The 19,510-nt window shown below is 39.2% G+C and overlaps 1 protein-coding gene and 2 long non-coding RNA genes across 5 annotated transcripts in view; 2 read left to right on the forward strand and 1 right to left on the reverse strand.

Annotated features, from left to right (window-relative positions):
- Nucleotides 1–849: 849 nt before the first annotated feature.
- Nucleotides 850–4,418, forward strand: LOC125802269 (uncharacterized). Its single transcript, XR_007439299.1, has 2 exons — nt 850–2,143; nt 2,215–4,418. It is a non-coding gene; the product is annotated as an uncharacterized LOC125802269 (long non-coding RNA).
- The window catches only part of nbeal1 (neurobeachin-like 1), a 59,618-nt gene continuing 43,145 nt past the window's right edge, over nt 3,038–19,510 (reverse strand). For 2 of the 3 annotated variants that reach the window (XM_022675406.2, XM_022675408.2), the window contains 30 exons: nt 19,168–19,327; nt 18,488–18,576; nt 17,429–18,022; nt 17,107–17,273; nt 15,516–15,804; nt 15,024–15,332; nt 14,263–14,412; nt 14,002–14,159; nt 13,772–13,896; nt 13,031–13,154; nt 12,792–12,940; nt 12,317–12,450; nt 11,931–12,032; nt 11,356–11,451; nt 11,144–11,268; nt 10,394–10,534; nt 9,908–10,038; nt 9,400–9,509; nt 8,734–8,851; nt 7,960–8,057; nt 7,494–7,610; nt 7,276–7,365; nt 7,025–7,134; nt 6,651–6,823; nt 6,204–6,298; nt 5,854–5,970; nt 5,535–5,696; nt 5,131–5,279; nt 4,567–4,702; nt 3,038–3,177 (listed from right to left, as the gene is read on the reverse strand). In XM_022675406.2, the coding sequence (XP_022531127.2) occupies nt 3,076–3,177; nt 4,567–4,702; nt 5,131–5,279; nt 5,535–5,696; nt 5,854–5,970; nt 6,204–6,298; nt 6,651–6,823; nt 7,025–7,134; nt 7,276–7,365; nt 7,494–7,610; nt 7,960–8,057; nt 8,734–8,851; nt 9,400–9,509; nt 9,908–10,038; nt 10,394–10,534; nt 11,144–11,268; nt 11,356–11,451; nt 11,931–12,032; nt 12,317–12,450; nt 12,792–12,940; nt 13,031–13,154; nt 13,772–13,896; nt 14,002–14,159; nt 14,263–14,412; nt 15,024–15,332; nt 15,516–15,804; nt 17,107–17,273; nt 17,429–18,022; nt 18,488–18,576; nt 19,168–19,327 (4,620 nt within the window). In that variant the 3' untranslated portion in view covers nt 3,038–3,075. The remainder of the gene's footprint in view (nt 3,178–4,566; nt 4,703–5,130; nt 5,280–5,534; nt 5,697–5,853; nt 5,971–6,203; nt 6,299–6,650; nt 6,824–7,024; nt 7,135–7,275; nt 7,366–7,493; nt 7,611–7,959; nt 8,058–8,733; nt 8,852–9,399; nt 9,510–9,907; nt 10,039–10,393; nt 10,535–11,143; nt 11,269–11,355; nt 11,452–11,930; nt 12,033–12,316; nt 12,451–12,791; nt 12,941–13,030; nt 13,155–13,771; nt 13,897–14,001; nt 14,160–14,262; nt 14,413–15,023; nt 15,333–15,515; nt 15,805–17,106; nt 17,274–17,428; nt 18,023–18,487; nt 18,577–19,167; nt 19,328–19,510) is intronic. The other variant, XM_022675407.2, reaches the window with a different exon arrangement.
- On the forward strand, nt 5,183–19,487 carry LOC111193728 (uncharacterized). The gene is made up of 9 exons (XR_007439298.1): nt 5,183–5,261; nt 8,523–8,605; nt 9,256–9,355; nt 11,179–11,415; nt 11,913–12,053; nt 12,821–13,004; nt 17,129–18,012; nt 18,498–18,662; nt 18,773–19,487. It is a non-coding gene; the product is annotated as an uncharacterized LOC111193728 (long non-coding RNA).

The following is a 19,510-nucleotide window of genomic DNA, read 5'->3' on the forward strand; positions in this document are numbered from 1 at the left end:
AGAATGTGTGAAAGAAACAACACATTGCTTAACAAACATTCAAAATCAGTCGTAAACACCCGTGCGCACACACACACACAACTCCAGACAATTAAAAAAGATAAACTGCATATGGAAGAGCAAGAATTCCAACTCCTGTCAGTAACAGAGTTCTCTAAAAGGCAGAGGAGGAGATTCCCTGCATAGTAAACACCGACCGCATGGCTTTAAAACCAAGAAAAAAGAAAGGGCTGGGAGGCACCAACAGCAGTACACATTATACACACTGCCTACTTAATGTTCGAGGACACCTTCCTACCTCCTTTTAACATTTAATTTCAAATCAAATCTAGCAATAATAGAGCTATTGATTTACATTTGCTGGCTTTAAGAGTGACTAGGCTAAAGCTCGTATCAGCTGAAGATAAAATACCTATGTGCTGATGAAAATAACCATTTAACCTTTGTGATGCATAATATTAGGAAATATTTTTTAAATGTTTTATTTCTTTGGTATTTAAACTGAGGATTTTATTAAGAGCAAGTTCTGCTCTTAATAAAAAAAAGTGCTAAAGGAGCTAATTTTTTAACATGATAGTAAAAAAAATATGCTTGAAATTGTGAAAGCATTTTAACAGTAGTGCTGGTATGTTCTGACTGGACATTATCTAGATTCTAGATTTACTTTTCTTGTAAATAGAGGCGTATGGTTATGACCAATTGTATTTCTTGTATAGATATTATGCTTGTTTTGTATCAACAGCGCAAAAATGAAAAATCAGTATACTACAATCATGAATTTATGTATACTAGTATGGTTAAAAAAAAAATATATATATATATATATATATCAGCCAGTACTAAATAACATCTAGATATTCCCAAACGTTTTGCAGGCAGTGCATGAATGTGTCTGCATTATAGTTTTTTCTGCATTACAGCAGAATTCCCATCCCTGTAGTGTGATCCCTATTCAAAAACACAGGAAGACTGGAGAGGGTACTGGTCAGTTACTGCACCAAAAAGTGGAATGTGCCTTTAGCATATGTGGGGTAATATTGCCTACAGTTAGCACTAAATGAAGCCCTTCAAAACCTTCCCCCTCTGATATGAGCTGTAGTGTTTTCCCCAAAGCTTTACGAACAGAAGAGAACGACACAAAGTACTGCAGCTGCGATCCTATCCACAATATTAAAAATCACTGATTAATCTTCATTTAAATAAATAATCTACAATTCAAGTAATAATCAAAAACACATTCAACAGTTAGTCAAAAAAAGTGCACGCAGGCACACATACACACGAACTTAAACACACACACACACACTGTGTTTAGTCTTAGTATGTACACACACAGTGTGTGTTCCTCACTGCCTTGGTCAACATATGTATTGAGCTACTGTGAATTTTGCATTCCAATATCTCTATGTCTCTATGTATCCTTTAAAAAAAAATATTCCTATCCAAATCTCAATAACCTCAGTGTATCACACAACTGTGCGCGAGAAGAACTGAAAGGCTATATATTATGATTAATATTCACAAAAATATAAACAAAAGGAAAATACACAAGGCCACTTAAAATAAATGTAATGAAATATTGTAGTGTCCTATGCGTAGCACTGTTAAAGTGACAGTTTGGCGAATGTGCTCTCCAAAAATCTTTTTTTTTTTTTACTCTAAGGTAGTTTACATTAAACCACCATAACATTAACACCCATAACATCCTTGTTTCATTTGATCCGATCCGATCTTAATCAGATCTGTTCTTTAATGGTTACGACCTTTTAGTAATGATGGTGGGCCATTCTCACTGCACTGCAGTGGCATTGGCATGGTAGTGGCAGGGTAGACACAGCAGTGCTGCTGGAGTTTTTAAACACCGTGAACACTTACTGCCGAATCTATTACTGCTCCAATGTGTAGATGTAAAGTCAGATACAGAAGCTTATCTGTTGCTGTGTATGTTATTCTCTAGTCGTTCCTCAGTGACACAGGCTACAGACGGCAGGATATTTCAGCTGAGCAGTGATGCTAAAATGTTAAAAAACTGTCCAGCTGCAGTGCTGCCGTCTCTGATCCACCCATACCTCTGCAACACATGCTAACAATAAAACAATGACCCACCACCCAAGTATAACCTGCACTTTGGTGGTACTGTGGGGTCCTGACCTTGAAAGAACAGGGTAAGAGAAATTGAACAAAGTATGTAGAAAACTGAAGGACTACAGAGAGCTCCTGTATGGTCATAAAATAGACGGACCGTGACCACAGAGACAAGGAGGCGGTGTTAATGTATAGCTAAATGCTGTGTATTTGTTTCAGATAAATCGTTGCCAAACTGTTTCTTTAATAATGAATATGTGTGATAAGTGGCTGAGTGGATGGAGAGGGAAGAGAGGGGGTCAATGACAAAAATCAAGAGGGCAAGCATTGTGGGAGTAATAGAATCTGACACATGCAGCTGGACAACAGCGCCTGCACTGAACCAACCACTGATCAATGAACACATATTAAGACTCCATATGTACAAAAACTAGACATAAAGCAATGTTATAGCCCAGAACTAAATTTATACATTTATAAATTTACCCCAAATGTAGTTATGATATGATTGGTGTCTGGATGTTTGCTTCTTTACCTTGTTTAACTCTTATTTTACACTGATGGCATGTATGATGCAGTGGTTGCTATGGTAATAATTAATGGACCAATATAGCATTTTCCCTATGGCATATCTAAACAGTCACACATGCTACTGTATACCTAGATGTCACACAGTGATAAAAGCCTAAAAAGTAATTTTTGGACATTTCACACCAGTGAAAATCTAAAAAAGTAAAGGTCAGACACCAAACATCTCTTGGTTAATCGACTGACTACATTTGGTATAAACTATTTCATAAATTTGATCCCCTTCCTCCCAAACTATCACTTTAATAATGAGACCTCTGTGCCCTTTCTGTTTCTTTCTTAGACAGCAGGTAGAAAAAAAGAAAAAACATCATCCATTCAAGCATGCTGCTTCCCCCTGATTGGGAGATTGTGGTGATTGACAGGGCAGTGGGGAGGGGGTGACAGGGCGGGGTTTAGGGATCAGAGGTGCTCTTGTGTGGGATACTCCGTCTCTCCAGATGAGATTTGAGTCAGGCGTTTACTGGAGCCCCAGAGTTTCCTTGTGATTTGACCAGATCGCATCTATAATGAAGGGAGGAAAGGAGGAGGGAAGGATACAAATGGATAGAACAGTGAAGGATAAAGAATGTGAAAAACAGGGAAGGAAAAGAAAAGATGATCCATGAGTGAATTAGTCTATCTGCTCTGATTAAGTGCTTAGCATAAATCAATAGTGCATCTACAGTAAGTCAAATTAAATTAAATAGTTAAAAAATAAATAAATACAAATGAAACAATAAAACAAGTTGCTGGTTTATAAAATCACTCAGCGTGCACTAATGCACTGCTATGACTGATCAGTGTATATTTAAAAAAGAAAATAATCCAAATGCTTTTAAATATCTGACAGGTTAATGTGCTGTAGGTTGCAATAAATAGAGATGGCAATCGTTTGCAAATTATATTTGTGTTTCAGTCACATGCAAAAAGGGTTTTTGAGGGAATATTAAAACACCCAGCTTGGCCATAAAAGCTGATTCCTATCCATCAGTTAATTAAAACCATCAGTGCTTCACATAGAGCTGCTAAAATGAAAGAGGTAATCCTTTGGTAAAAAGGCATTAGTTGAACAACATTACAACAACCTTTATTATTATTATATTATTATTATTACTACTATTACTATTCTTGGTACAGCTATTCTGTTAGTAGTGGTAAATTCACTGGGGTATGCTGTGGTTAGATACAGTAGAACAGGTTCTCTGTTACTTACATGAGGTTTGAGTAAATCAAAAAGAAGCATGCAACACAAATCTGGATTCAAAGGTTTCAAAAGTTCACTTCAGTCAAGGCCAAGATTAGGAACAAACCTTCACTAGCTAACCCATGAGTTCATCTTTGTACTACATGCCTCTGGTAAACAATGTTAATTGACAACACCATCCACATGACCACAAGGCAAATGTTCACATAATGACAGGTTAACGATCCTTGGCAACATCAGTTTCAGTATATAACATTATTCACTACTTTTTAATGTTACAGTGTGGTGAGCACTCTCACCCTTTATTCACCTGGATTTTTTTAGGATTGTGTAAACCCTAGAAAGGTATGCATGTCCTTTTTAAATTTGTGATTCACATTTTCATCTGGTTGTTTTGTGCATCTGATAGCAGTGAGCATAAAACCCCCAGGTGTAAATGAAATCAAGTTATTTTGTGTGCACGTGCGTGCGTGTGTTTATTATTATAGCTTATATGGATCTAAAACTGCTCTGGTTTCAGGAAGAGTGTGTGTGTGTGTGTGTGTGTGTGTGTGTGTGTGTGTGTGTGTGTGTGTGTGTGTGTGTCTGTACATATCATGAGATAGCTATGATGGCAGCAGGTGTGTATGTGCGTGCATTCTGAGTGTGTTCATTAGGGGTGATCCGTGCATCCTCTGGGTAATGTAGTTCCTGAAGGAGTTCTTTACCTCCGCCGGTTTTCCCACCCCCACCAAGATCAGCTTTCCGTCTTCAAGCCCCACCAGCATGTGCGACTGTTCTTTCGTCACAGACACACATCGGATCGGCACCCGCATCGCCATGGGAGACGCACAGAGCGCCAGGCTGCCACCAAGACAACACCAAGGGGAGCAGTTTAAGTGTCAGAAAGAACATTCAATTTGCAAACTGACCAAATAGTATACAGCCAATCAAAGTACAGACAATGTTGTTGGATTTGAAGAGAAGAAGAGGATAAGAAAAAATATAAGCAAAAGAAGAGAAAGGATGAGATGAGGAGAGGAACAAGAGAGAAAAGACAAGTAAAGAGGCAAGAAGAGAACATATGAGAAGAAAAAACAAAGAATAAAGCAACTGAAGGGACAAGAAGAGATGAGATAAACACAGACAAGAAGACAAAAACGCAGTTTAAAAAAAAAGAAGAGAAAAAAAGAGAAAAGGATGAGATGAGAATAGAAAAAAAAAGATCAACAAAGAAGTAAAGATTAGAAGAGCCTGGGGGGATTGACAGAGGTGAGAGACAGTTATGTTACCTGTATAAATCTCTGATGGACAGAAAGCCCTGTTCACTGCCCATGACTATGTATTCTCCTGACACACACAGGTCAGTCACCTGCTCCTTCAGAGGCTCACTGCTCAGGTGCTTCCCATTCACAGAGTACAGGTGCAGTGCATTTTTATCCTAAACACAAACACAGGCTCTGTTTTAAATGTGTGCACATAATGCTATGAATAATAAAAAATAAAAAATAAATTAAATTAATTATACTGTACAGTATGTAAATAATATTGCATTTAATATATATAATACTGTAATAAAAAGTGACTTACAGTAATAAAAAATATAAAAAAATGAATGAATAAATACACAAGCAACAGGCTAGGTTCTTTTTTGAATTTTGAAACTAAGTAACTGAAGAGTGACCCTCAGAGTTACCTTTAGCGTAGCTTTACCCTCCACACAGGTGTGCACCACTACATGCCCCTCCCATGACACCGCCAGGTGTGGAATGGACACAGGTAGTGTACTCTCGCAGGGAGGCCGAAGCGAACGCATGTACTGACCTCTCCGCACAGAGTGTATAATCACAGTGCCATCCTAAACACACACAAATACAAAATGAGGTTGCGTAATGTATTAAATATTAATGTATATGATATGTTACATCCTGTATTACATAAATTACTAGTACATAATTGCTAAATTAAAATCACGTCATCATAGAGTTTGTTAAAAAACAAAACACAGAACTTACTCGTGCTCCAGAAACAGCCATGTCCAGCTCCGTACTGATACACACACTAACCACTTCATCTGTGTGTCCATACAGGACCTGTAGTGGCTTAGGGCTCAGACCCACCGGAGCTCCACCCTAAACACACACACACACACACACACACACAAACAGTTGTAGTCCTCAAACGAAAATGCAAAAACCTTAGATTTTAGATTAGACATTTACTGTTTACTCAAAGTTTATACCAGCTTAAAAACTAGCTATTGTTTTGAATATCTGAATTTGTATCTGTATTTCCAAACTCATGTGAACATGAGGCACTACACTTATTGAAAAGTCCATTTTTAGTTCCATGTGTTCAGACTGACCTGCTGCTGCACCTGCCACACCATACACGTAGTGTCCCGAGAGCCAGAGATCAAATGGATCCCACAGTAATCAGTGGCCAAACAGGTTATTATATCTGTAGAAGGGGATTTATGTGCATGTACACAAACACAGATAATACAAGTATGAGGTAACGGTATGTTTAAGGGAATATTTTAATAAATTATAAAATCTACATGAATCTGGATCTACAATTACAACAATTACTAGAATTAGTACTCAGACCAACAGCTCCAAAGTGATGATCATACTGAATACATTCACGATTAGTATGGTAAGACTGAAAAATTTTCTCCTTTAGATTTTTAAAAACACTTTACTGTTATTATGTCAAGACGATAAAAGCTATACACAGGATATTTATACTGGATTAAAAACACCCTATATTACTCTCAAATTAAAACGTGATGTCATGTATGTTCAGTTACCCATGTGACGGATGTACTGTCCCACAGTTTTGCCCTTTAGCAGGGATGTCACTCTCAGACTGTTGTCCCAGTGTCCTCCACTAAACAGCAGCTTTCCATCATGAGAAACCACAAACAGCCTGGCAGTGACATCCACACCAGGAGAGAACGGCCCGGCCAGAAACCGCTGCGTCCTTCAGAGACACAGAGAGAGAGAGAGAGAGATAATACATACATAAAAGCTTCCGTTACTACTTAGAGGTGTCTTTTAATAAAACTTTAAATAATGATGTCATGATTTGTGTAGCTGATATAAAATAATAGCTGGTAGTTTGATTAATTATAAACCAAATAATTAGCTAACAGTCCTGTGCAGAACTGTGTCAATTACTTACTTAGGACTTGCCACTGTGGGGTCTTTGATGAAAGTAAAGTAGTTTGAGATGGTTTTATCGTAAGGCAACCAGCCATGAGCTCCTATCAGGCAATTCTGGCTCACCGTTACCTGAAAAGGTAAAAACGTTTTAACAGTATATTATATAAGCAATTTCTCTACATTTTACTCTTACTAATTTAATATGAATGCATGACATTATGTCTTATCATATTTAGTCTGCTAGGCATAATGAATAGAGCTAAGACTCACCAGAGTGTCTGGACTACCCTGGGAGATGAAGGAGTGGGACTGGTTCTTTGGAACTACAGCTTTCACCAGGGCACAATTATCACTGATTCCCTAAAAACACAACAGACAAACAGAAAATATTTGTTATGATAAAGATTTAACAAAAAGTTAAAAGAGAAGGGGTAGAAAGATAAAAAGAAGATTAGGAGGAGGAAGATAAGCAATAATAAGTAGTTCACCTCCACAAAGAATGACTTGAGTTCAGTGAGGTGTTCGAAGACATTTAGTGGGCATGAATCCAACCGAGACTTCCTCTTTTCCAGCTCCTCTAGAGACAGACGCACAGGATGGGGCTCCTACACATACAACAGGAGAAACACTTACAAATACAGTGATACTGAGATCTACTAAGACACTGGGATAATTTAGAACTACCAACCCACAGTAATAATATTGGTAAATTTCTGAGCAACAGTACAGATTACAGTAATATTAATATTAATCTGAACTACAATATCAGTAACATTGTCCTAGTAACATTGGGACAACTTAGAACAGTAGCACCCACAGCCACGAATAAATAATCATAGATGTCGTTTGGTCTGAAATTTAAGCTGTATAACATTAACAGGACATGTGTATGTTTAAAGTTTAGCCAGGCTGCTCTGATAGGTCATTGCATAGAATTCAAATTTATGTACAAACCTTCAGCAGCTGGCAGGGCGTCTGGCCGAAGTTGCTGATCATTCCTTCTAACGCTTTTCTCTCCTTCTCATCTGTAATAGCGTCCAAATCTACAGCGCCTTCAGGAGAAACAGAGGTGTTTTTAAAAAGCTCGCACAGATTCAAAGTACCACGTCATTTTGTTAAGCATCCTACTTCCCATCAATGTTTCACGTCACACATTTATTTTAAATCTAGCTATAATTTATTTTTCAGTTCATGTATCCATGTCGCATAATCTGTTTACTACCAATACGTGAAATATTATCACTTATTTACTATTTATTTACTGTCAGCCCATATGCAATAACATTGGTCACTGCTTTCTGTTAGACGTACGCACTGAGGAACTATGCTATCTCTAATCTTAGGTTTTAAAGCTCTCTATTTTTTTAGTGTTGTTACATTCTCTTCATCTTATATTGTTGTAGATATCGCGACAGTTCTGTTCTGTCCTCTGCACTCCTGTAGCAAAGTTAAATTAAATTTCCCTGCTGTGGGATTAATGATGGCTAATCTCATCTTGCTTTCATATTTCTCTATAGATGCAGTGACCACTGTACACACAAGAGGGCACAAGTGCTGTACAAGAAACTGAAGAAGATGAAGGCCAACAAGACAGCTTTCTGTAACTCTTAACTTTCATTCTTTTAAAAATGATTTTATTAGTCCATGCTAAACATGCTTTATTTTTTTCTGGAGAGCGTTCATACATGACTACATAAGTGTACTGCAGTATAAGTATTGCTGTCTTACCTTCATATGTGCAGTAGTAAAAGACGTTGAGGGCCTCTACAGCAGCTGGGCCTCTCTGCTTATAACCGAAGATCAGATCGATCCACTCGTGCAGATGTGCTGAAACATACTCTGATTCCTGACACACACACCCAAAACACACACACACACAAACATAAGTTTAAGAACATAAGCTAAATGTCTATAATCTTGTAAACACCTGATTTACAATACACAATCCTCACAACATCCTCCTAAAGCTTTAATTACCACCTGCAAGTGTCAGCAGGTATGTTGCTTGTACAGCTTTCTGTAAATCCATGTAGAAAAGCCTTTAACTATCAGAAAAAACAGGCTGCCTTTTTCTGCTTAATTTCCATATAAGGTCCATACAGACTAGGGAGTTAATGTACATGAAACTTGAGTATGAAAAACATAAAAGAAAATACCAGTGTTTTTATTTTTATATATAAAACAAAATAAATACAAATGCAAATATTTTATCATATCAAAAACTGATAATTCTATTGTTTTACTTTTCAGGTCAAACACATAGGAAAGAAACAAAATAAGTAGAGCTGAGGGATATTGGGACACAGCCTGTATTGAATTACTCAGCTTTCCCTAAATGCCTTGGATTCAGGTCAGTACTGAAGGAATGCAATGATAGGGTAGTAATGGTCTCACCAGTGCTTTGCGATGCTTGTAAATGAAGTCCTCAGGAGATTTGGCCCATTTTGGCAGAACTACGTCATTCACACGCTCTTTAGATATCTGCAGGCGACCCAGGTCAAAGCCTAGCAGGAAGATAAAAGAAAACATGAATAAAAAAAATAATAAAACTTTACTTACATTTACTTCACTTACTCCAAATGTACTCAACCACATGTAATGTCTGAGGGAACGAAAATCGCTTTTAATAAAAGTTTAAGAAAATAAAACAGAACACCATTATTCAGCACATCTTATTTTAATGTTATTTATTTATTAATGCTATATATCACTATGCTTGGTCTTATGTGTACAAATGTTTTCATTAAATGATATAACTATCTATAATAAGGTTTATATACTGTGTCAATAACCCTTTAACCAGTCAAATTACTATTTTTAGCTTAATTTTTTTGAGTAGTAACGATTCTACATACAACCACTGTGTATGATTTATCTTGCTCATGTTTAAGATCTTACTCACCATTCTGATTCTCAAGGAATTCTGGGAAGTAGAAGAACTCTGGTATGAGCTCTTTAACGTCATTGGGATTATCAATCAGGGTCTGCCAGGTGGCGGGGATGGAGTGGAACTGTCTGTCTGCACAGTCAAACCTGGAGGAGAAAATCAGATCAATTAAAGTCAAATTTGATTGTAAAGCATTTTTTAAACTTAAGATATGTTACAGCCCGGAGTTACAGACTCCAAGTGGTGGGACAGTATATTGATATTGCAATATATCACATAATTTCAATTGTGCAATGTGGTGCAAATTAAGATATCTTTTATTTAAATATAGAATGGCCCCCAATTTGATTGACTAAAGTTACGAAATAAAGCAAACAAACCAGATAAAGGAAAATGAAAATTGGAGATTAAACAGGAAAGAACAGAAAAAGAAGGATGGAACATTCTTGAACAAAAAGAGGGGTGGAAAGAGTGGTGAGTAGAGGTATAGTGTTATATTACCTGCCACTTTGAAGCTGTATGTGCAGGGAGGTGAAGGGCTCCACTCTGATGAGGTAGTGCATCACTCCTGCAGCATTAGAGTAATGAGTGCCATAGTGGAAACGGTCTATAGTACCTGTAGGGTCCTCAAAACTTTCATATCTACAGACAAAGAGAGAGAGAGAGAGAGAGAGAGAGAGAGAAAGAGAAAAAAGAAATGTGATTTATTAATTATTATTAATTTATTAATATTTTACAGCTGTCAGAAAAAGTGATGTTTTTCAAGAAAATAGAGTTAGAACTGCATTAATGGTGCATACATACTTATCTTTTCATTATATGCAAACACCTATCTTACCTTTTACTAGATCCATGTGTTCTGATCATTTTTTTTAATTTGCTGCCGAAGCCAACCAATTTAGGTTATGTTTAAATAGTTCGAGAATTTAACTATTCAGGAACAGCTTGCTTGAGTTCCTGCCACAGCCTCCCAATGGGTTAAAATTAGATACGTAGTTGGGGATGATGATAATCCAATTATTCTGACCTCACTAATGCTGTTGTTGCTAAATGCAATCAAATCCAAAATCTAGTCCAAAATGCCTTCCCTAAACAGTAGAGAAAGTAACTCCAACAGTTACTGAAAGCAAGATAAACTCCTTCTAATACCCTCAATTTTAGAGGAAACAATGAATAAGCAGGTGTCATAATACATTTGTGTATATAGAGTAATTAGAACAGAACTAAAGAGAGAAATAGAAGGGTACCCACTTTTCTCTCACTGCCTTCGCGTTCTTCTCGTTCAGGACGGCCACGGGTTTGGAGAGATCTCGGAACACGCGTGGGTCAGAGAGGTCCAGCTCCTCGGAGGTGTAATCTGCCAGGATCCAGGGAAACTGCAGGGGTGACGAAAAACAAACAGATTTAAACACTGGAAAGAGCAAAATCACACAATTGGTGTGCTAATAAAGAGCAGCTTTTACCACAGGATACTGAGCCAGGTTGTTGTAGGTTCTCCCTGCGATGGTGTTCAGCTGCATCAGGTAGTCAAAGTTAGAGATCTCCCTGTTCACCCATTTCTGAAAAGAAGGAAATAAATAATTTAATTTTTATATATTTTTGTATATTTGATAATGTATTAACAGCCCCTTGCACAAATATATTTAATTCAGGTTATAATTGTGATTTAATGCAGTATTTTAAAATAAAAATATTAACTATTTTTTTTTTATAGCAATAAGTGATACATGCTAATAAAGAGCATGTAATTTATTTGATTATTTTTTTAAATCACTTGACCGCACTAAAAATAAGTAATTAAGTAAGTAAATAAATAAATGTTACAGCATTTTATTTTATTCCTTCAATATTACTCCTTTTACTGACTCTAAACTAAATATTTAAAAGATTTTTTTTTAAATATAACACATGTACCCAAAACATACATACAACAGAGCCAATGAAGCTGAAACTTAATGAAGAAAAAAAAACTGCTGCAACCATCTATGACTGGAGTTTATGTTTCTGTTCTGCTGAATAGACGGTTGTGAACACTGACCTGTGTGAGTCCAGAGGCCTTGAGCAGCTCCTGGGGTGAGCGAGTGCCGTGGAGAGGGAGAGAGCAAAGCAGCAGCATCCGACTATACACTTTATTCCGCACCTGTCCATCAAACACAGAGGGGTAAGTTAAAAATAAAAATTTCTATAGTGATACAATTATAGTTATAGTACATATATAATAATGATAGTATTCAATGAATTTCTTTAATTATTTATTATTCTTATATCTGTGTTTCCATGTTTATTGTGCTGCTGGCATTTCAGAATTTAATGAAAGGTCATTGAAAAAACTGAGAAACAGTTTAAAATTTGACTTTAATATGCAAACTGTAGAAGCATCTCCTCATAGAGACAGAAAGAGAGAGAGAGAATATGAATCCTGACCTCCTTCTTAAAGTTGAGGAAGTAGTTAGTTTGGTCGATGAGGAAGATCTCCAGTGCTGAGCGTCGGAGGTTGTATCTGCGCAGGTGAATCTCTCTGATCTGAGACAGCGGCCATTTAAAGTCCTGCCCCACACCTGCCCCAACACACAGCAAGTCACCAGAGATAAACACACACTTCTACCCTGTTCCACTCAAACTCTGTGTCCAAATGTTTGTGGATGCCCCTTTTAATTAATGTCTTTAGCTACTTTGGGCTGTTCTTATTGCACTTATTGATTGTATTCAGCAACAGAAGCATTAGTGTGGTCACCTTCATGGTTCCAAAAGGTTTAGAAATACAATACACATGTGTGTGTATATATATATATATATATATATATATGAACCCTTCATGTTCATCAACACCACATGACTCAGATTCTCATACAAACTGTTTATAATATTTTAAATAAATCAACAAGAAATCTCTCCTCACCCTCTTCTTTTTCTGTGCTGCTGTCGTAGAAATAGATGTGGTGAGTGGTGATGTCCAACCGGCCAGGGTACACATCCACCACAGTGACCAGCTCACAGTCCTCTGACATCACCAACTTCTCCTTCTGATTCGCGTCCTCGTCATCCACTCTGAGGAGTGAAAGAGAGAAAGAGTGTATAAGAAAAAGGAAGATGGGAGTAGGTCCCATCACAGGTATTGTGTGTGTGAGTGATACTTACTGTGTGTTCCCAGTTTGTTCCTCCTCTGGTAATTCCAGTATTTCCTCCTCCAGGTCACTGACCTTAACCTGCTTCACCGCCTCCAACAGGAGAGACTCAGTGTTCACCTGCTGCTGCTGCACACCTACAAACACACAAAGATTTATTTATGCTGCTTTGTCATTACTCTTAAAGGAACCATCAGTTATAAATGTGAACTATGAATAAGTGTGAAATGGCTACAGCAGGTCCAATTTCCAAAAACTGTACAGAGTTTGTCCCACCCTCTACTTCCCAGACACAATGTTCACCCTTCACTTGCCACTGTATGCCAGATTGATATACATTGGAGGGTGACAATGAGTATTACTCAGTAACTCATAAATAAACATACATGTTTCAGTGTCCAAAATAACCATCTCTACTAAGCTAGTGGTGTTGGTAAATTACCCAGCTATGGTTAGCAACCTTACTGAAGCCAAGTGATTACCTGTTTAGGAGAAAAACAGCCAGATTGTTGCATGCTGTTGTCTACACCTAGCAACCTTGAGAAAATAGGACTGGCTATTTAGCTATCACAATCTGGCCATTGTCAAATTGTAGCAAAGTCTTATGCTAGTTTCCTGCCTCCAACACATTCATTAACTTTCAGAGCTGACTGTTCTATTGATGACTAATATGTAGATCAATAAGGGACCATTGTAACCAGATAATCAAATTCTATACACATCATGTTTATATACAGCGTATGAATGTTCTTACCTAGGTTATCCCGCAGAGCGCTGGCCTCTCTGTGAGTGTCAAAGTTATAATTCCTCACAAGCTTCAGACGCATTCGGGAATAATTCTCAGCACTGGATAACTTCCAGTGCATCTCTTTTTGCTTCCTAAACACACAAATGAATATACACATGGTATTATAATACATATCACCATATCTCCACATTTATAGGTAATTGATACAGATAACACTCCAGAGTAAACACACTCACTTGTCCACCCACGGTCCTCTCTCAGACATGAGCTCTCTGCGCGCTGCCTTCCACTGCCTGAGGATGGCACTGTTCTGCATGTGGATCTGCTTCAGCATGCTGTTATACCGCAGATTCTCCTGCCGGCTGCGGCGGGAAAAAGCCTCCACAAACAGTTCCTGGAAGAGCAGAGCATGTCTGATTAGACTGTCATCCCAAGTGATGCAGGTTGTCAATCTGTCAACACACTCGAAAAGTTTCAGGGTGTTTGTTTCGTGTCACCTGGAAGCGAATCTTGCTCTCGCCCTTTTCTCTCTCTCTGCGGTGCAGGTTAACCATAAAGGCCTCGTAGCAGTCCTTCCAGTATAGTGCCATGGTCTCGTGGCCTTGGCTAAAGGTCTCAATCTCATACTGCTTCATATAAGGAATGATCTGAAGAGAGAACAGTAACTGCCATTACAAACCCAGCACACGGAGGGCGCTTCAGCATTAAAGATTTTCAAGTATAGTATAATTACTGAATAAATACAGCACACAAACGATTGAAGGATTAGGAAAATTCTAAAATGTAGGCCTTGTAAGGAATTCACTGAATTTACAATACAGTAGTGGTCAATCTCAACCAAAAGTGCTCCAAAGAAGGACAACCAGTAAAGTGGTAACAGTGTTATGGGCACAATATTAGTTTTATCTGTTTTATGACTGATCGGTGTATGACGTAAGTTTATAATTGTTGTATAATTATATAACATTATAACTCTTTATATAAGAGTTTAAAAAGTTACAAATTGCATTTCCTAAAGGTTATGTAGAATAGTGCTTCTTAATTCCACACAGTCAATAGGCTGTTACGTGGCTGCTATGGTGTTGCTAAAAAAAAAAGTTGATTGGTGGTATCCCAGGTAGTGCTTTAGGTAGTGTTTTCTAGATGGTGTTGGCTACAGTGTAGATGCAACGATATCCCAGGTGGTTGCTCCGATATCCCAGGGAATCTATAAAAATACACTATAAAAACAGAGCACATCTGCACCACACACACTCACATATTTATCGAGGTAGACCCTCCACTCGGGGGAGTTGCAGTAGAGCTGAAAATCCTCAAAGAAAGACGGGCTGCCATTGGTATCAGGCAGTGAGGGCAGGTGGAGCTCCATGTAGAGAAGTTTATGCACTTTGGAGAGAAGTGTCCGGAGCAGGGGAACGAGGAAAGAGTACGTCTCCTCTTTCTGTTCGCTGATGGAGCGCCTGAGGATGCCCTCCACTCTGCCCAGCAGGAAGCACGCTTCATCCTGAGACTCTATACTCTTCGTCTGCAGAATCCCATTCAGCTTAGCTGTCGCCATGGCACACACCTGGGGGAAAGAGGAGCATTTCAAAGCAACTCAGAAATCACATTCCCCACAGAAATCCCTACACACATGTCCCACAGGTCACTGCAGTGGTAGATAACTCTTGGGACATGACATTAAATCTTTGCTTCATAGTATATTGCATCATGTGCTGTGTATTCATTTGAACAACCTGATTTAACTGACCTGAGGATCGGGTTGTGCCATAAATCCGAGCAGCAGCCTGAGCCCGACCTGAGAAAGCTGTAGCCACTGTGACCCGGCTGTGTACCACACCATTAGACCATCCATCAGAGTAACTGTCTCTTCCAGAACTTTCTCTGTCCACAGTGCAGGGTTTACCAAACCCTCAGCCTGCAGGAAATCCTGTACCACGTGCAGCAGACGCACCGCATTCTCCGTGTGCTGGGGCAGAGTGACTGCTGTGGACTCACGGTTATCATTTACTGCCCACTCCAACATCCTCTCTAACAAACTAAGAGAAAAAGAGAAGGAGAAAGAGAGAGAATGTCTTTTATTTAAGCTTTGTGACACAAACTGACTGGTCACTTCATTAAAATCACTGTTTCGTTTCCTACACTCCTTGTAGAAGCACTGTGTAGTTTTATAATTACAGTTTGTAGTCCTTCTGTTTCTTTGCATTTATTACTGTCCTTCTTTACCCTGCACTTTAAAAGACAAGGACCCTCCACATGCCCTCCACAGAGCAGTTGTGTATTATTTGGGTGGTGGGTCATTATTCTCAGCACTGCAGTGACTGTACGGATTAGCATGGTGGTGGTGTATGGTGCATGTTGGAGGTATTAGTGTGTGTTGTGCTGGTACAAGTAGATCAGACACAGCAATGCTGCTGGAGTTTTTAAACAAATGTCCTTTGGGCACTGATAAAGGACCAGAGGATGACCAACACAAACTGTGCATTCAGAGCTTCTGTCTGTGACTTTACTTGATCTACAGGGTGGAGCAGCCACTGTATGTAGGAGTGTCTAATAAACAACACAAAGTACCAGCACAAGAATAATGACCCACCACCCAAATAATAACTGCTCCGTGGTGGTCTATCTTATGGGGTCCTAAGCATCAAATAACAGTGTAAGGATAGGAATAATAAAGTATGCAGAAAATCTGTGAAGGTGTAAGTCACCTTAAAAGGGTTTAGATATTGAGTGCGACCAATTGACAAGGACCCCAAGTGTGGAACAGGAGACGTGAGCCAAAAATTCACACAAAAAAGCATTAACGAAAACTAATGCAAACACTCTCTCTCTATACAAACTACACGCTGCTACAAGTGGCTAGCAGATGCTCTATCAAACACGTGACAGAGCTTCAGTTCCCCCAAGAGAGTTTTTTTTCCTACCTTTTTTTCAGCACCCCAGCTGGCATTTACAGATTATGCCCCATCCCGACCATACCAATAACGCCCCTATACCCATTAAACATTAAAACATTTCCTTTTGCCAACCTTTTGATCCTCTGACCCTGTATGCAGCAGGATTAAAAGGTAAGTAAATACAATGTCTCTTTGGTAATGGGCTACCTTGCCACATAAAATAAACATATACAGGACTACAGCCTGTAATTATAGAACTACAAAGTGTTTTATATGTTCAGTGTGTATGTGGAGCTGATTAAAATGGACATTGAGTGGAGACACAAAAGGGAGATTTTAATTAAGTGGCTTGTCAGTGAATATTTGTTTAGGTATTTAGGTATAAGTCGGTGGTACAATCATTTTGCATCATTCTTTTTGATCGTTTTGCTTTACTTCTCTCACCTGTTTTTAATGTGGTCGACAGGGAGCAGCAGTTCATTGGCAGTGCCCAATTTGGTGAGGGCGGAGAACACCTGTCCTCTCTCCATCCAGGCGGTATCGTCTGAACCCCCGACGCCACGCCACATCACACACAGCACAATCTCCAACAGTATCCGCCACAACTCCTCCTCAGCACACCGAAAAAAGATAAGACGCACTCAAGCAACAGTTACCACATGGACACACTAGGTGGCACTGTGTGACCTTCACTACTATACTGGGGAAAAGTATAAATTGATTCCCTATGAGGTTAAAACATACTTAAACAAACTTAAAGCCTTACCTCAGCATTGTTAAAAGACTCTCCCAGAGAGACGTTATCACTGAAAAGGAAGCTGTCATCAGACAGGGAGGAGGCTGTCTCTCGCTCCACTGGGGCTCCAGGGAAAGGCTTGGCGTTCTCGAGAGGTGAGGGCGTACTGGGCATGCTGCCGGGGGTCTGACTTCCGCTGTCCCCCTGATCAAATAGGTGCATCTGGGAAAGATCCAAACTCAGGCCCCCAGCTTTCCCGGCCTTTGGTGATTTATTTACGTAGTAGTTAAACGGAGCGTCCCCTGGCGTCTCAGTGAGGGACAGCATGTCTCCGTTGTCCAGGCTGTCTATAGACCTGCTGTCTGAAACGCTGTCTCTCTCATCATTCAGCTTCCCCATGCTGTTCGATGGCACTTTGCGGTCTATTGGAGGTTCTAGCCTGTTTCCTGCGCTGCTACGGCCGAGCTCCAGGCTGCCCAGGCTGGCCGAATCACCCCGGCCAGAGCCTGTGCTCCCATCTGTCCCGGGGGTCCGGACCAACACTCTCATTAGCGTGTCCTGCCAGCACAGCTGCCGGGAAATTTGCAGCGCCGCATCTGGCTGTGACTGGAGCAGTGAGTATAACTACACACACACCACACACAAACACACATATATGTATTATATGCAATGTCACATGTCACAAAATCAGATGTCCAATGAAATTGTCCAATTTTACATACAATTTCTGAGAAATTACAGATTCGCTAACATTAGAAAAAAGTAAATACAGCAGAAATTTAAGGTTTATTACATATTCAAATGTTTGTGGACACTTCTTCTGATGAATGCATATGAATAGCATATATTGAGCATATAAATGTTAACCTACTAGCACTTTGCCTTATACCAGGTCATGAAAAACTTCTTCTTTAATTTTTTAATTAATACAAATAACTAATATATTTAATTTTTTTATTTCCCTATAAATCTGTCAGACAGCAAGCAAGAAAGCAACTGAGTGAGCATACATCCCTCGTGTGTGTGTGTGTGTGTATGCAAATACTAGTGGAATATGATGCTGACAGCATAAACATCTGACTCTCTTACCCTCTTACAGACGAGCAGGCGGATGCTGGGTCCGGCCCGATGGGTCAGCTGCACAAGAGCCATCAGATCCTTATAGTTCACCACAGTGTCTGCGGATTACAGGACCATGGTCATAAGGCCAGATTCAATCAATCTTAAAGGTTTAATATGTTCTTCATGCTCTCAATATTCTTGTGTAAGTTTTTTTAACAGAGAATCTCTACTAAACAACTCTTGTACATACAGTGCAAAGGGGTGGAATATTGACATATTTTACCAATTTTTCTTTCCCGAACTGCTAACTAGGACTAGACTCTGCATCTCTTCTAACTACAAACAATTCAGCATTACTACACAGTCAAAGCAACTCAGAGGAAAATAACAGAACCCCAGCTCTGATACATCAGCCATCATATGACTGTGAGGGCCAGCATCACTATAGGAGCGATGTGGAGAAAGAACGCCATCTGCTCACCCTGAGAGAGCATGGCCAATTGTGCTTTTTGGGGCTCCAGTTGCCAATGATGAAGCAGCATGGTCCAAAATTAAAACTTCCAAAACTCGGACCATAGTGTCAGCTGCCTCACTCGAATGCCAATTGCTGACATTTATTTGACTGGTACTGTATGTATGATAACATATAAATGGGTAAATTGAAGAACAGCCAATCCCTGCTGTAGAAGTTGCAGCGTGGGACTGACCTGTGTGCAGCACTTGGTTGATGAGGCACTTCACGAGGCTGGGGGTGATCTGACTGTCTGAGAAGAGGAGTGTAAGGCCTGAGTATCCCATCTCCCTCAGCCTCAACCGCTGCTTACTCTTCTCATACACACGGTCACACTTCAGCATCCGCTCAAACACCTGCAAACACACAGAATATTCAATTTGCTTTGTATAAATATGTAATGCATAGATGTATTTGGTTATTTCTTCAGAAACCAAGTGTACTAAAATTGTGGGAGGTTATCATCCAACAGCCCAGCCTGAATAATGCTCTAATAAATGCAATAAAATTTCCACACCAATGCCCCAAAATCTAGTAGA

The sequence above is a fragment of the Astyanax mexicanus genome, chromosome 5 (genome assembly GCF_023375975.1).
Source record: "Astyanax mexicanus isolate ESR-SI-001 chromosome 5, AstMex3_surface, whole genome shotgun sequence".
In the NCBI taxonomy this organism is placed as follows: domain Eukaryota; kingdom Metazoa; phylum Chordata; class Actinopteri; order Characiformes; family Acestrorhamphidae; genus Astyanax; species Astyanax mexicanus.